Source organism: Phragmites australis, chromosome 9 (assembly GCF_958298935.1).
Source record: "Phragmites australis chromosome 9, lpPhrAust1.1, whole genome shotgun sequence".
Classification (NCBI taxonomy): Eukaryota; Viridiplantae; Streptophyta; class Magnoliopsida; order Poales; family Poaceae; genus Phragmites; species Phragmites australis.
In genome coordinates this window covers 6,598,399-6,612,927 of record NC_084929.1, presented here as the reverse complement: position 1 = coordinate 6,612,927, position 14,529 = coordinate 6,598,399, and the positions used below count along the sequence as shown (strand labels likewise).

The window sequence follows — 14,529 nt, the reverse complement described above, 5'->3', positions numbered from 1 at the left end:
ATAATTGTAACTCTCATATTTTTCTATATGATTTTTGAAAAAATTATTCATAGATCAATATATAGATGATGAATGGATCAAGGATATTTGCAGTTGATCGCTTTAACGCCAATCGCAATGGGTGATTACTGTTCCGCCGTCAGTTCGGGAGAAATACCTTATCAACAGCCAACAGGCACCATCAATAAATCAATAAACCGAATCATTCTATCTACTGTGTTACCTGAGTTCAATCTGTCGATCTCTCTCCCCTTCAACAATCGACAGCAGTCCTGCTCTTCCAAATGGCTCAGCGAAGCAAGGCTACTCACTCGAAGAGCCCAGAACTTTCCATTCGGGCATCTGCGACGTGGGCCCTACATGTCAGACAGAACAAGATTTCCAGCAGCCCCTGGAAGATTCACGGCACGGCGAACCGCCCCTAGCACCCGACCCCTATATCGCCCGCCTCTCAGCTTCGTCCTGTCTCCCGAAGGCGCTGTGAAGACGACGACGCGAGGAGCTGCGGCGCTTCTAGGAGCGAGCTTCCACGGCCACGGCCGCCCCACAGCTGGTACGGTCCGATCCGACTTCGATCCCTTCCTTTCAGTGCGCGCTTGGTTCGATGTTGATCTCAGTGCTCCGATTGCGCCCGTCGTGGATTTTGGGCATGCGATTTTTCTTCACCGATTTTTAGCATTTCGGAATCGCGTGTTCCGGTATTCATGTAGGTTTGTGGGAGGTTAAGCTGTGATTTCGGGAGTTTTTTTGCGGGTATGGAGGGTCGGGCTTGGTTTTTTTTTTTTTGGGGGGGGGGGGGGAGCGGTTAGATCAGGGTTTGCGATTTTTAATATTTAAATTTGATGATTATTGGGGGTGTTTTTATGCTTAAAGTCGACAAAGTTTGATGTTCACACGCTGAGATTTCCGTGAATTCGCTTCCGTGCTTAACTCAGTAGATCTCGCTGCTGCGTGCAGGTTTTGATTGTGATCTAGATCTAGCCTGTAGTGGTCGGGAGCTGACGGTGAATCGAAGATGAGCGTGGTGGGGTTCGATCTGGGCAATGAGAGCTGCATTGTGGCCGTCGCGCGGCAGCGCGGCATCGACGTGGTCCTCAACGAGGAGTCCAAGCGGGAGACCCCCGCCATCGTCTGCTTCGGGGACAAGCAGCGGTTCATCGGTACAGCCGGCGCCGCGTCATCCACTATGAACCCCAAGAACTCCATCTCCCAGATCAAGCGCCTGCTCGGCCGCAAGTTCTCCGACCCTGAGGTGCAGCGTGATCTGTCCTCCTTCCCGTTCCGTGTGTCTGAGGGCCCTGATGGGTTTCCGCTCGTCCACGCGCGGTATCTGGGCGAGGAGCAAGCCTTCACCCCTACGCAGCTGCTTGCCATGGTGCTGTCCAACTTGAAGGGCATTGCTGAGGGCAACCTGAACGCTGCGGTTGCTGACTGCTGCATTGGTATCCCGGTGTACTTCACTGATCTGCAGCGCAGGGCTGTTCTTGATGCTGCCACTATTGCGGGTCTCCGGCCGTTGCGTTTGTTCCCTGAGACAACAGCCACGGCATTGGCATATGGTATTTATAAGACTGATCTCCCGGAGAATGACCAGCTGAACGTCGCTTTTGTTGATGTCGGTCATGCCAGCATGCAGGTAAGCATTGTTGGGTACAAGAAGGGACAGCTCAAGATGCTTTCACATGCATATGACCGGTCTCTTGGTGGTAGAGACTTTGATGAGGCCCTGTTTAAGCACTTTGCTGCTAAGTTTAAAGAGGAATATAAGATTGATGTGTACCGGAATGCGCGTGCATGCATAAGGTTGCGAGTGGCATGTGAGAAACTTAAGAAGGTGCTGAGTGCCAATCCAGAGGCTCCACTGAACATCGAGTGCTTGATGGATGAGAAGGATGTCCGAGGCTTTATTAGGCGGGACGAGTTTGAACAGATCAGTGCCCCTGTACTGGAACGCGTGAAAGGGCCCTTGGAAAAGGCCTTGGCTGAAGCTGGCTTGACAACAGAAAATGTGCACTTTGTTGAGGTTGTCGGATCTGGTTCTCGTGTTCCTGCCGTAATCAAGATAATCACTGAATTTTTCGGAAAGGAACCTAGGAGGACTATGAATGCTAGTGAGTGTGTGGCGAGAGGATGTGCTCTTCAGTGTGCTATTCTCAGCCCCACTTTCAAAGTGCGGGAATTCCAGGTATGAACTCATCATCTTATGCTTATGTTGCATATCTGTTTTTAGCTGTGGAATGGTTGGGCTGTACTAGTCTATATCATAAATTGCTGTTTATGCTTTACCTTTATTGATAGTAATGGGTACCACAAGGTCTAGAAGTGTTAAAAAACACCCTGTACCTAACTTTTGGTGTATCATTGTGACGTTCTCGTTGCCTTCCGCCTTGATTTTGTTCATTATACATTGCTTGTGCTGTTGTCTTCCACTCTAACTTCAGTGGTGTATTTTGTGGAACCATCTGTCTCATATTCTTGTTTATATTCATATTCAACAGTAGCAATTTGATTCTCATACAGTTGAACATAGTGATGTAATGCTATATACTTAAGAACATACAGTCTTAAAAATATTTTGAGCAAATGCTTGGTATATGATATGCACTTGTCTTGCCTTGTTCCCTTAGTTATGACGCTGGCTTGATATTTTGCAGGTTCGTGATGAGTTTCCTTTCTCAATTGCTTTGTCATGGAAGCCAGATTCCCAGGACAATGCACCCCAACAAACCCTTGTATTCCCAAAGGGGAATGCAATTCCTAGCATTAAAGCTCTGACCTTCTATAGATCCAATACATTTGAAGTTGATGTTTTGTATGTCGACACGGGGGACCAGCAAATTCCACAAAAAATAAGCACTTACACAGTAAGCAACACGTTACACACTTTGTATGTTAGTCAATAGGTTCTGGTGTTAGTTGTCCTGAGTATAATATTCTGGCCCATAGCTAGTATTTAAGAGTTGCTGATTTGCAATGATGTACTGAACTTTATGCAGATTGGCCCTTTCCAACCCAGCAAAGGTGAGAAGGCCAAACTGAAAGTTAAAGTCCGTCTCAACATCCATGGAATAGTCACAGTTGATTCAGCAACGGTAATTACAAGATTGGGCATTCGCTACCCCCTCTGAAGTAGTATCTTTCTGACCTTGTGCTATGCTACTTCTGCATGCAGATGCTGGAGGAGGAGGATGTGGAAGTTCCAGTCTCATCTGCAAATGAGGTTCCAAAGGATGCTACAAAGATGGACACTGATGATGCCCCAAGTGACCCTGCATCTGGAATGGATGGGAATATGCAGGAGCCAAAAAGTGCTGATACCGCTGAGGGTGCTACTACGGCTGAAAATGGAGCACAAGATCCTGAGGAAAAATCTGTTCCAATGGACACTGATGCAAAGGTATGATCTGCTGTTGACAAACTTTGTGATAAGTACATGTAGATGGTATTTTGTTCGCAGTGTGCAGGTGCACTCAATGCCTTTTAGATTGTTATGAATGAGTTCTCATAATCGGTCCTTGCTGTTGATTCAGAATTTTGCTCGTGGTATCAAACAAAGTTAATAGTAAAAGAATCATCGAGTTCATGCAATTTATAAGCCAATATACTTGTTCTGTTCATGTGTGTTAGAATTGTAATCGTTGATTTGTCCGTGCAATATATAGGATAATATTTATGTTCTGTTCATGCTTGTTAGGATTGTGTGTAGTGTTTTCAAGTTGTCCGATTAGTCGACAAATCGGTCAGCTGCGCTCAACTAGGCACTATGACGTGACTTGAGCATCTTGATGGCTTGTCGTCTGACTAGTCGTCAATCAATCGCGATTAGTCGTCCAGACAAGTTGTGGACGACTTGTTGGAACTGGCAAACTGGGTTGGTTTCAGCCTTTCATGAGCCCAATAGCCCATAGCCAATAAACTTATATATAAACCTCCTCAATTCCCGTCCTCTCTCTCCGCTGTCTCCAGTCCAGTCCGCCGCCGCTGGTCACCAGCACGCTGCTGTCGCTGGTCGGCAGGAGTCCTTCCTGCAGCCTGCCGCCGCCATGCTTCCTCTGGTGGTTAGTGTACTTCATCCTCCATCTTGTTGCTAGTTGCTCACTTGCTCCTCTTGGATGTGTGCTCATGTGTATAGTATAGTATATCACTACTATATTTATAGTCCTACTACTACCTGTCCCTGAGGAGTGTCCGGACGACTTAGTAACCTAGTCGACCGACTAGGTACCGGCTAGTCGGCCATCTAGTCGACCTAGTTGTCTGAACGGTGCCCTGACGTCTAGGTTCACTTACGATTTGAAGACATTGATTGTGTGTTGGTCAGACTAATAATTTCTGAATCGACTTTGTTTATTTTAGGTTGAGCCATCGAAAAAGAAAGTTAAGAAAACTAATGTTCCGGTCCATGAATTGGTCTATGGTGCGTTGGGGTCTGCTGAGTTAGAGAAAGCTGTAGAGAAAGAGTATGAGATGGCTCTTCAGGACAGAGTGATGGAAGAAACCAAGGAGAAGAAGAATGCTGTGGAGGCTTATGTTTATGACATGCGTAACAAGGTATATTGAGATGTGAGCTTGCTGATTTTCTGTAGACTTAAGCAGTACCTAATGTTTTGCTTTCATGTATTTAGCTCTACGATAAGTACAACGATTTTGTCACGCCTGAGGAGAAGGAAGGGTTGATTGCTAAGCTTCAGGTGGTTGAGGATTGGTTGTACGAAGATGGTGAGGATGAGACCAAGGGAGTCTATATTGCTAAACTAGAAGAGCTTAAAAAGGTACTCCTTTTTTCATTGTATTACCTGGTGTACTCTACCTACTGAATTTTGTCTTTCCTCTTGCATGCTTGTGGTTTGAGATGACTCAACTTTTATTTTTTCACACACAGATTGGTGATCCTATTGAAGCACGGTACAAAGAGTGGATGGAAAGAGGTTCTGCTGCTGACCAACTGGTATACTGCATCAACAGTTTCAGAGAAGCCGCTCTGTCTAATGGCCAAATGTTTGACCACATCGACATGTCAGAGAAACAGAAGGTAGGCCAGAGTGATATTTCATTATACTTTGGTCGCAGTTATACTACACACTACCTCTAACTGAGGAATACTCATCAGACGGGGTGGGACCAGCAGGGGACATGGGTAGTCATGCGGCTGTCATCAGTAGTTTGCATCCCATATTACAGTAGTTGGGTTGTTTCTGTAATCAGTTGCCAAGCGCTTGCTGTAGAAGTGAGGGTCAATCCTATCGTCGGTTGCTGATCCATTTTGTTGCATACAGGTCATCAACGAGTGCTCCGAAGCAGAAAACTGGCTAAGAGAGAAAAAACAGCAGCAGGATGTTCTACCAAAGCATGCTAATCCTGTGCTGCTCGTATCTGATCTAAAGAAGAAAGCTGAAACTCTTGACAGGTTGGCTTGCAAAGATGCTAGCACCCACTTTAATCTGACTTTTTGACCAATAAAGACAACTGGCTCTGAAACCTTGTTTTACAGGTTCTGCAAACCAATCATGACGAAACCCAAGCCAGCACCAAAGCCACAACCTCCGCCTCCGCAGCCTGAAACCCCAGCACCCGAGCCTCAAACTCCGGAGCAGCAACAAAACGGTGCAGGCGCAGCTGGTGAGCCGACGAGCGAGGGAGGTGCTCAGGAGCCTGCTGCCGAGCAAATGGACACTGACAAGCCTGATAATCCTGCTGATGCTGCGGTATAAGTTGGGTTGTCATCTTTGCGTGATGATCGATTGAATTCTCCCGTCATGTTCGGTAGGTGATATGTTAGGGGATATTGATGCTCTCCATACTTTTTCGTAGTGGGGATTGGGACGTTGAGAGTAAGTTATGTTATGCGTCTTCCCACAGTTGCTGCCATCGGGATTAAATCGAATAGAAATGTTCAATGGTCGAATTATACCATTGAATCTCATTCCAATGTTTATTCTACCAAAAGGCACCTTCTACCAGGATATTGGATGTACTTCACTGTGAATTTTCTCGAGCTACGCTCACGCCGTCTCACATCTCTAAAGTCTTTAGAAATGATTTCGTACAATATAATTTATTAGTATATGTAGGGATTTGATAATTAACAATTAAAGGTTTATCCTGGGATGAAGTATACGGTAAGTTTAATAATCGCTATGAGGTGAAAGCACAAAGCACATGTGGATATTCTAGATAATTTATTGTGTTTTATGTGAAAATTGTCTTCAGATTAAGAAATAATATTTTAGTAACACAATCTGGAAGGTTTAGATCGAGACTTAGTATAATACGTCTCCTCAACCCAACTACATAAGTGGATTTTTTTAGATTTTGGCCTTTTTCAAAACATTTTTTTTATGGATCTACGAGGAAACAACGTCAAAAAATAAGTCTTTTTATAGCATCATGGCTATTGGCGGTGTTGTTAAATAGAACGACATCGTGACAATTGGTATTGGGGTAGCTGTCACGTTTGATCTAGCCGCTACCATGATACCAATTGTCATAACGTCATGCTATTAAACACGGCACCAAATATCATAACACCGTGAAAAAGAGTATTTTTAGAAATTATGTTTTGTAGTTATAGAATATGTTTTGTAAAAAGAGTCAAAATGTAACAAATTTCACACTAAGTAAGGTAGGGTAGAGGGAGAGAGGAGGTCGGATAAAAGCAGAAATAACCTATTAAAATCTATAGTAGATTTAAATCACAATTAAATTAATCTGACAAAGATTTAGGATCTAGAACATGAGATAGCTTACCAATATTCAAAGGAGTGGTTCTAGACATACTTCAATTGTAATTGTCTTCTATTAAGATTAATTAAAGCAACAAAACACGTAAGACTATTATCCTAAGAGAGATCCGAATCTCGTGTCCTCTCCTTCGAATACGCATAGTTGGTGAACAAGCATCCCTACTTAAAATAAATTTTTGAATAATCGACTTTACTGATCATCGACATTTGACTCAATCTGTGTAGATATGACAGACATATAAGTTTATCTAATTGTCATCAATTACATCGTCATATTCAATATTGTTTATAATAGAGTTAGCTATCGAAGTACACTCGTTGATAAGACGTGTTTCTGAATCCCTATAATCAAATCCCTCATCAAACACCGACGAGTTGAGGTTAGGATAGTTGCTCTTGAGGCAAAACAACTTATTAGAGGCACACTCAAAAGTTGACCCTTTCATCTGCATGACGCTCCATTAACGAAGGTTGAGGGAGGCCTCTTGGAACTTCTCAACCAGCCACAACAGTGGAAAATATATTACAACAGGTTCATCTCTAGTACATCATCCATCTAATACATGGCAAGGACGCTAAGCCATAAGCTAACACATTTACTTAATGCAATTTTCATCATCTTAATATCTATGCACCTAAGTATAAAGACTTACATGACTCAACTAACACGATCCTATTCTTTCCAAAATCCTACCCATAACTTAATGAATAACCTTATACAAGAGATCAACCCGAAATGATCACATCAACCTTTCCCTTTTCACACTCATTCTCAATGGGCATGACCATCATCTCAAGATCATCATGTGACTCTACGATAAAGTGTCAGGACACCAAGCATGCTCATGATTGAGAGCGTGATAATTTGAATTGATCTTACACCCTGTAGGGGTACAACTTTACCCATATGACACAAGTGAAGCATCTAGGTCGATAATTCGTGTTTTGGTAATTAATGATAAATCTTTTGTGGACTAACATGTTTGAATAAGTTATGAAAAGGTTAGTCACAAAGATGTTGCGGAGCTAGAAGTTGCATGAGTGGAAAACATGAAGAATAGCTAGCTAAGGCAAAGGTATAATTGTAAGGCATTTTCTTTTACCGGTCAACGGAGATTAGAGAAGAAAAATTGATCAGATTGATAGGATAAGTGCCGTACTATTAAGAGGGGTTGATGTGTGGTTACTTAAGGTTTCTGTGGTGCCAAATTGCTCAAACTTGTATTTCATATAGAGTTGAAAATTATAGTTTGAGAAAATCCGTCGAAAAGACTGCTCTTGGGAGCTTCTGTGTGCTGGCGGTCTGACCTGCCTAGGCGACAATCTGACCATTGTATAAAAACCAGAGCAATCTTACTCTTTTGAGAGTGGCGATCTGACCAGCCCTTCGGGTGGTCTGATCGCTGTATAAAATCTTCTCAAATGCTGAGTAAAACCAAGTCCCGGTCTGACCGAAGGGTGTGCCGGTCTGACCGAAAATCATACAGAGAGTTTTGGGTCCCACAGTCTAACCGCGGGGTCCATCAGTCTAAACGCCAAGGTTGTGCCGGTCTGATCGAGAAGGATGGCGGTCTGACCGCCAACCTGTGTTAGAATTAATTTCGACCGTTGTCTGTAGCCATTGTACGGGGGTGGTCTGACTGCCAATGGTACTGTGGTCTGGCCGCCACTTGCGCAGAACTGTCAGAACGGCAGTAACGGTCAGTTTTTGTGTAGAGGGGTATAAATAAGGGCATGGCTAGTTCATTGAATGCATCTCTTGACCCTAGCACATAAATACAACACCTTGAGCTCTTGCCCTTACTCTCCCTTTCCATTGACTCGGTGATTGCATTTCTGAGAGGTTGAGAGCAACTAGTGCATAATTTCAAAGAGTTTGAGCAATTAAGCACTTGTGATCCTTCAAGTAAGCATCATCAACTTATTACGCTTGAAGGTTGCCACCTCCTAGACGGCTTGGAGGTTGTGGCACCGTTGAGCCCTTCAAGGAAGATTGTGAAGGAGCCATAATGGTGATTGTGAGAGGTTTGAGCATGCCTTGCCGGAGCGGTAAAGTGCTTAGCTAGTGGAATCGAGGTTTTGAGTAGTTCTTGTTCAATTCTGGCTTAAGGTCAAGTTGCTCGGTATGAGTCCTTTCTCATGAGAGAATTAAATATTTGATAGAGAAGCGGTTTGAAGCTTGAACTCACCTCAACGTGGATTAGGTGTGATCGGCAAATCACCGATACCACGGGAAAAAATCTCTTGTGTCATCCTTAAGCTATTTACCTTGAGTTATTTACTTTCATGCAATTTACTTCAAGTAATTTATCTTCCTAGATTATAAATTGTTGCTTGTCACCCTAGGTTTGCAAATCTCAACTTAGCTCTTAGTTGTTCTACTTATTGCTCTAGTGATCCTTAGTTTGTTTTCTCAAGTTTTCTTGATCGCTTACAATTAGTTTTTAAAACCGCCTATTCACCCCCCCTCTAGTCGATATCCTTGATCCCACAACAAGTCCGTCCTCTTGGCCCTCATGACAACCTTTCTCATATGTACCACATCAGACTGGCCCATGCCTATGTTGCCAAGGATACCTAGTTTCCATGGAGGCTCTTCCCCACTGGAAACCTCTAGGGTCCTCACCATTCCAATATAAACTCCTCCATCTCATCATTTTTCTCGACACACCATAGGGCCACAATTAGTAGATGCACACGACATAATATATTTAGCTCATCGGTCCCATACATGGATATGTGGCGAATACGGTAAGTGTTGGGCATAGGCAAACATCAGAAAGGTCCTTAATCAACTCAAGTGGGGCTACGACTTCCGAGACTCCTTTCTCATTTGTCTTTACCATCTACTCAAGTCTCATAAACCAACACCACTTACCACATTGACTTAACTTTCATCGTAGAGTTTGTATTACAAACCTACAACTCGCGAATGATGGCGACATCCACTGCTCGACTTCTACTGATACACTAAAAATAGCTAAGCATTTATCGATCACTAGACTTGATTCTATTCGTTACCCATGGTTAAAAGGAAATGGTAGCATCAATCATAAGGAGGGCAATACAACAAGATAGGAACTGCCCATTCAACCTTCATAACTCAAACCTACTTAATGCAACTAATCCATACAATAATAGCAAGTTCATACGCATGACCATTGGAAATCAAGGTTGCAATATGATAGATGCTTGCCTTGGTTTTCCTATGCTTCACTCACGTACACCTTTGGTTTGATCTCAGTCTCATCTTCTTGAACCATTGACACACCACTTTCTAATCAGTGGAGTAACACATTGAATAAATAAAAGAACGAGCTAAGAGATATGCTTTATGATGCATGATCACGAACGAGATGTAATGTGATGAAAACATTTACAAAAATAACGCTTTATTGATTGAACTAGAAGTGGTTTAAACAACACATTGGATAACCTAAGCTCACTGGGTTCTAAGTAATTGGTGGTCAGATCAGATGGGGTGGTGGTCAGACTGTGGGGGTCAAACAAAGAAGAAATGGTACTGAGTAGCTATTGCGGCAAGATCAAAATGATGGCGGTCAGACCGACCACAGTGGACTATGGAGTCTAAAATCAAAACTAGCTAACCAAGTTCCAACCCGGCGGTCAGACGACCCAGGTGATGGTCAGACCGCTGGGCCTAGCTAGTAGCACCTCGGTGAGGTTGCCGGTGAAGGCTCTAGCGATACCTTCAGCCAAGATTGGTACCAAAATACTCTACAAGACTAGGGGAGTGCACTTTGGGTGTTTTGGGTGATATGCACTGGGCCAAACTCTAGGGGCCCATGGATAACGTCCATGGCTAGGGGTTGAGCTAGGGTCTAAGCTAATGGGGGTCGGTTGGAGTTCGGGGATGATGGGGAAACGGTCGAGAAAGTCTCACCTTGGTGTAGAGAAACTTCTTAGGGGTTTGGCTGGCTCCGTGGAGTCTTTGATTTGGAGATAGGGCTCCGAGGTGGTGCTCAGCCTTGAGGTGGAAAAAAACATGGGGGGAAGCTTCTCCAGCGAGGATGATGGTGGGTAGGAGCTCGAGGAGGCTTGGTGAATCTCGGGGAAAGTTGTCTCCATTGATCTTCGACCATTGTGGTGGTCGAGGTGGTGTCCTCTCTCTCTCTCTCTCAGTTTTGGGTGGAAGGTGGAAATGAGGGAGAGAGGTAGAGGGAGGTGGTCGATGGGGCTTTTAAGTTATGAGTTCTGGCGGTCAGACCACAGGCATTGCCGGTCAGACCGAGGGATGAGCGCACATGCAGTTAGTGCTTCCTCCTTTCCCTTTTCCTATCAATTATTTTCCATTCCATCTTAAATGGTTTTGGGCTATCTAAACTTTTTAAAAATAATTCCCACTCATAGGTATATGGTGGAAACTTAAGTTTCTTAACGACATAATATTTCCAAAATGTTTTGAACACTTAAGGTAGAAGCCAAAAGCATTAAGCATAATGTCATGATGCATATGCGTGCTCTATGGCTAGGTTAGGATTTTTGGGGAGTGACAAATCTCCCCCCTTAAAAAGAATCTCGACCCAAGATTCGATAAACTTAAGGGAGAGGGCGATGGGTCAATATCGCCACAAAGCGAGAGATGGACACAAAGTTGGCAAGAAGACGTCCTAATATGGTTGGTTCGAAGTGGAGTCAATCTTTCCGTAGGTGGAATTTATCGTGCTCCTTGAACATCATGAGCGAAAAAGTCACCAAAATAGACTCTCTGTGTGCTGGTGGTTAGGCCGTGGTTAAGCCGGTAAGACCGTAGCACAATGGTGGTTGGACCACGGTCATGACGGTTAGACCGCTATTTGGACATAGAGTATTTTGGCTTTGGTGGCCTATCACGGTCAGACCACTTGGTTGAACAGAGACAAAAATGGTACTGCTCGCCTCTTGAGGGGGTCTTTAAATTCGGTTGAGATTTTTCTAAGCGTGGTCTTTGGGGAAAAGTTCCCAATAGGCAAGATGATGAAACTACGATCATGAGAGATGTCGAAGATCAGAATAAATGGAACAACACTACAATTTGCAAATAGGTCAGGATATTCACAGCAAATTCGGTCCTTTTGCTCCCAAGTGAATTCATCTTCCGTGTGGTCACCGCATTGTACTTTGACAAATTTGATGGAGTGACTTAGGGTCATGAGCTTAGCTTTATCCAAAATTCGAATTGGATGTTCACAATAGGATAGATCGGGTTGGAAGTCTTGGTTTTCCAACTCAATCACTTCGGTTGGAACTCGAAGACATTTCTTCAATTGCAAGACATGGATGGCATTGTGAGCGGTCAAGAGAGATGGTGGCAAATCTAGCCGATAAGCCAAGTTCCCACATCTTGCAAGGATTTGAAAAGGGACAACATAATGAGGTGCTAGCTTACCATCCGTCTGAAAATGCTGAGTGCCTGTGAGGGGTGCTACCTTGAGATAGACAAAATCTCCAACCCCAAACTTGAGTCCACATCTTCTCCCATCGGCATAGCTCTTTTTCTTTGATTGGGTTGCGAGTAAATTCTTGTGAATTGTTCTCACATGTTCTTCGACGTCCATGACTGAGTCCATGAAAAAGAAAGGTTGTTTGTCAAATTCCAACAAATTTAGATGTGTTTGATATCTTTTTCCATATAGTGCCTCAAATGGAGACATTTGGATGCTCGAATGAAAACTATTGTTGTAGGAGAATTATGCAAACGACAAACATATCTTCCACTTTTTCTCATAACTGAGGACACATGCTCTCAGCATATCCTCTAGGATTTTATTCACTCGCTTGGTCTATCCTTCGGTCTAAGGATTTTATTCACTTGCTTGGTATGTCCTCTGTTCTGAGGATTTTATTCACTCGCTGTGAAGGAGCTTGGTTCCCATAGCTTCATGGAGACTCTTTAAAAAAGAGAGGTGAATTGAGAGTTTCGATCGGAAATGATCCTTTTGGGAACACCATAGAGGCAAATGGTTCGAGAGAGATATAGCTCTACATATCCTTGATAGCAAATCTGGTCTTAACAGGAAAGAAATGTGCTGACTTTGTCAATCGATCCACGATTACCTAGATGTAGTCGTAACCATGAGAAGTCTTGGGAAGCATGGTGACAAAATACATGTCAATTTCTACCCACTTTCATAAGGGAATATGCAAGGGTTGAAGTGTACTTGCCGGTTTAAGATGTTCAGCCTTCACTCTTTGACAGATATCACACTCGGCCACAAAACGAGCAATTTTGCGCTTTATACGCTTCCACCAAAACTTCTGCCTGAGATCATGATATATCTTCATGCTTCCAGGATGGATGGATAGTAATGAATCACGAGCTTCGTCTAATATTTTTCTTCTCAACTCATCAACCTTAGGAACTACTGTTCTTTTTCCAAACCATAGCACACCTTGGTCGTCTACCAAGAAACACTTGGATTTGTCCTCTTTCATTTTCTCATGAGTTTGGGTCATTCCTTTGTTGTTTCGTTGAGCTTCCTTAATTTCATCGAGGTGGGTGGATTTGATCTCAATGTTAACGAGATAAGCTTCTTCGACCATTTGAAGTCTGAGTCTTTGGAATTTGCCACAAAGTATGACGCTTCTGGGCATGACCGTAAGACACGTGCATCAACCCTTCTGACTCAGGGCATCGACAACCACATTTTCCTTACTAGGATGGTAGTGAACTTCCAACTCGTAGTCTTTAATCAATTCAAGCCATCTTCTTTGCCTCATGTTCAGACCAGTTTGGGTGAAAATGTACTTGAGCCTTTTGCGATTGGTATAGATATTGCAAGGATTCCCTAGGAGATAATAGTGCCAGATCTTTAAAGCATGCACAATGATGGCAAGCTCTAAATCATGAGTAGGGTAATTTTCCTCATGATGCTTCAGTTGACGAGAGGCATAAGCAATCACTCAACCTTCTTGCATAAGAACACATCTGAGACCAATACGGGAGGGATCGCAAAAGATGTCAAAGCTCTTATGGATATCAGGCTGAGCCAGAACAGGAGTGATCATAAGATGGTATTTCAACGTTTGGAAAACTTATTCACATTCCCTGGACCACTCAAATTTAGTCTCTTTCTTCAATAACTCGGTCACCAGCTTGGCAATCTTGAAGAAATCTTTGATGAAACGGCGGTAATATCCCGCAAGTCCAAAAAAACTCCGGACGTCAGTGACACTGAGAATGTCTTGCACTATACTTTGATCAACAACACCGTTCTCAAAAAAGTACATGACTGATAAAAGAAACTTCCTTAAGCTAGAACTCACATTCACTGAACTTGGCATAGAGGTGGTGATTTTGAAGTCGTCCAAGAACATTTTGAAGATGTTCATCATGTTCTTCTTCAGTCTTGGAATTGATGAGAATATCATCAATGAAGATCACAACAAACATATTGAGCTCTTCCATGAATACCGAGTTCATCATATACATGAAATAGGCTGGAGTATTGGTAAGGCCAAAATATATGACGGTATGCTCATAAGTCCACAACGAGTAGATAAAGCCGTTTTAGGAATATCTTTAGCTCAAATCTTGATTTGGTGGTAACCCAACCTTAAATTAATTTTGGAAAAGAATCAGCAACGGTCAATTGGTCAAACAAGATATCGATTTTGGGGAGAGGATACTTGTTCTTGACCGTGACTGCATTTAGTGGTCGATAGTCCACACACATCTGAAGATTCTAATATTTTTTCTTGATGAAGAGAGCTGAGCATCCCTTGGGTGAGGAGATCGGTCGAATAAAATCTTTCTCTAACAACTCCTTAATTTGCTTCTTCAATT

The 14,529-nt window shown here is 43.2% G+C and overlaps 1 protein-coding gene across 1 annotated transcript; it reads left to right on the top strand.

Annotated features, from left to right (window-relative positions):
* Positions 1-392: 392 nt before the first annotated feature.
* LOC133928557 (heat shock 70 kDa protein 15-like) lies at positions 393-5,999 on the top strand. Its single transcript, XM_062374952.1, has 10 exons — positions 393-553; positions 958-2,185; positions 2,655-2,864; positions 2,997-3,092; positions 3,173-3,397; positions 4,357-4,551; positions 4,626-4,772; positions 4,883-5,032; positions 5,277-5,407; positions 5,492-5,999. Exons 2-10 carry the CDS (start codon positions 1,016-1,018, stop codon positions 5,709-5,711), a joined length of 2,544 nt encoding a protein of 847 aa, XP_062230936.1. The 5' UTR covers positions 393-553; positions 958-1,015; the 3' UTR covers positions 5,712-5,999.
* The last annotated feature ends 8,530 nt before the right edge of the window (positions 6,000-14,529 follow it).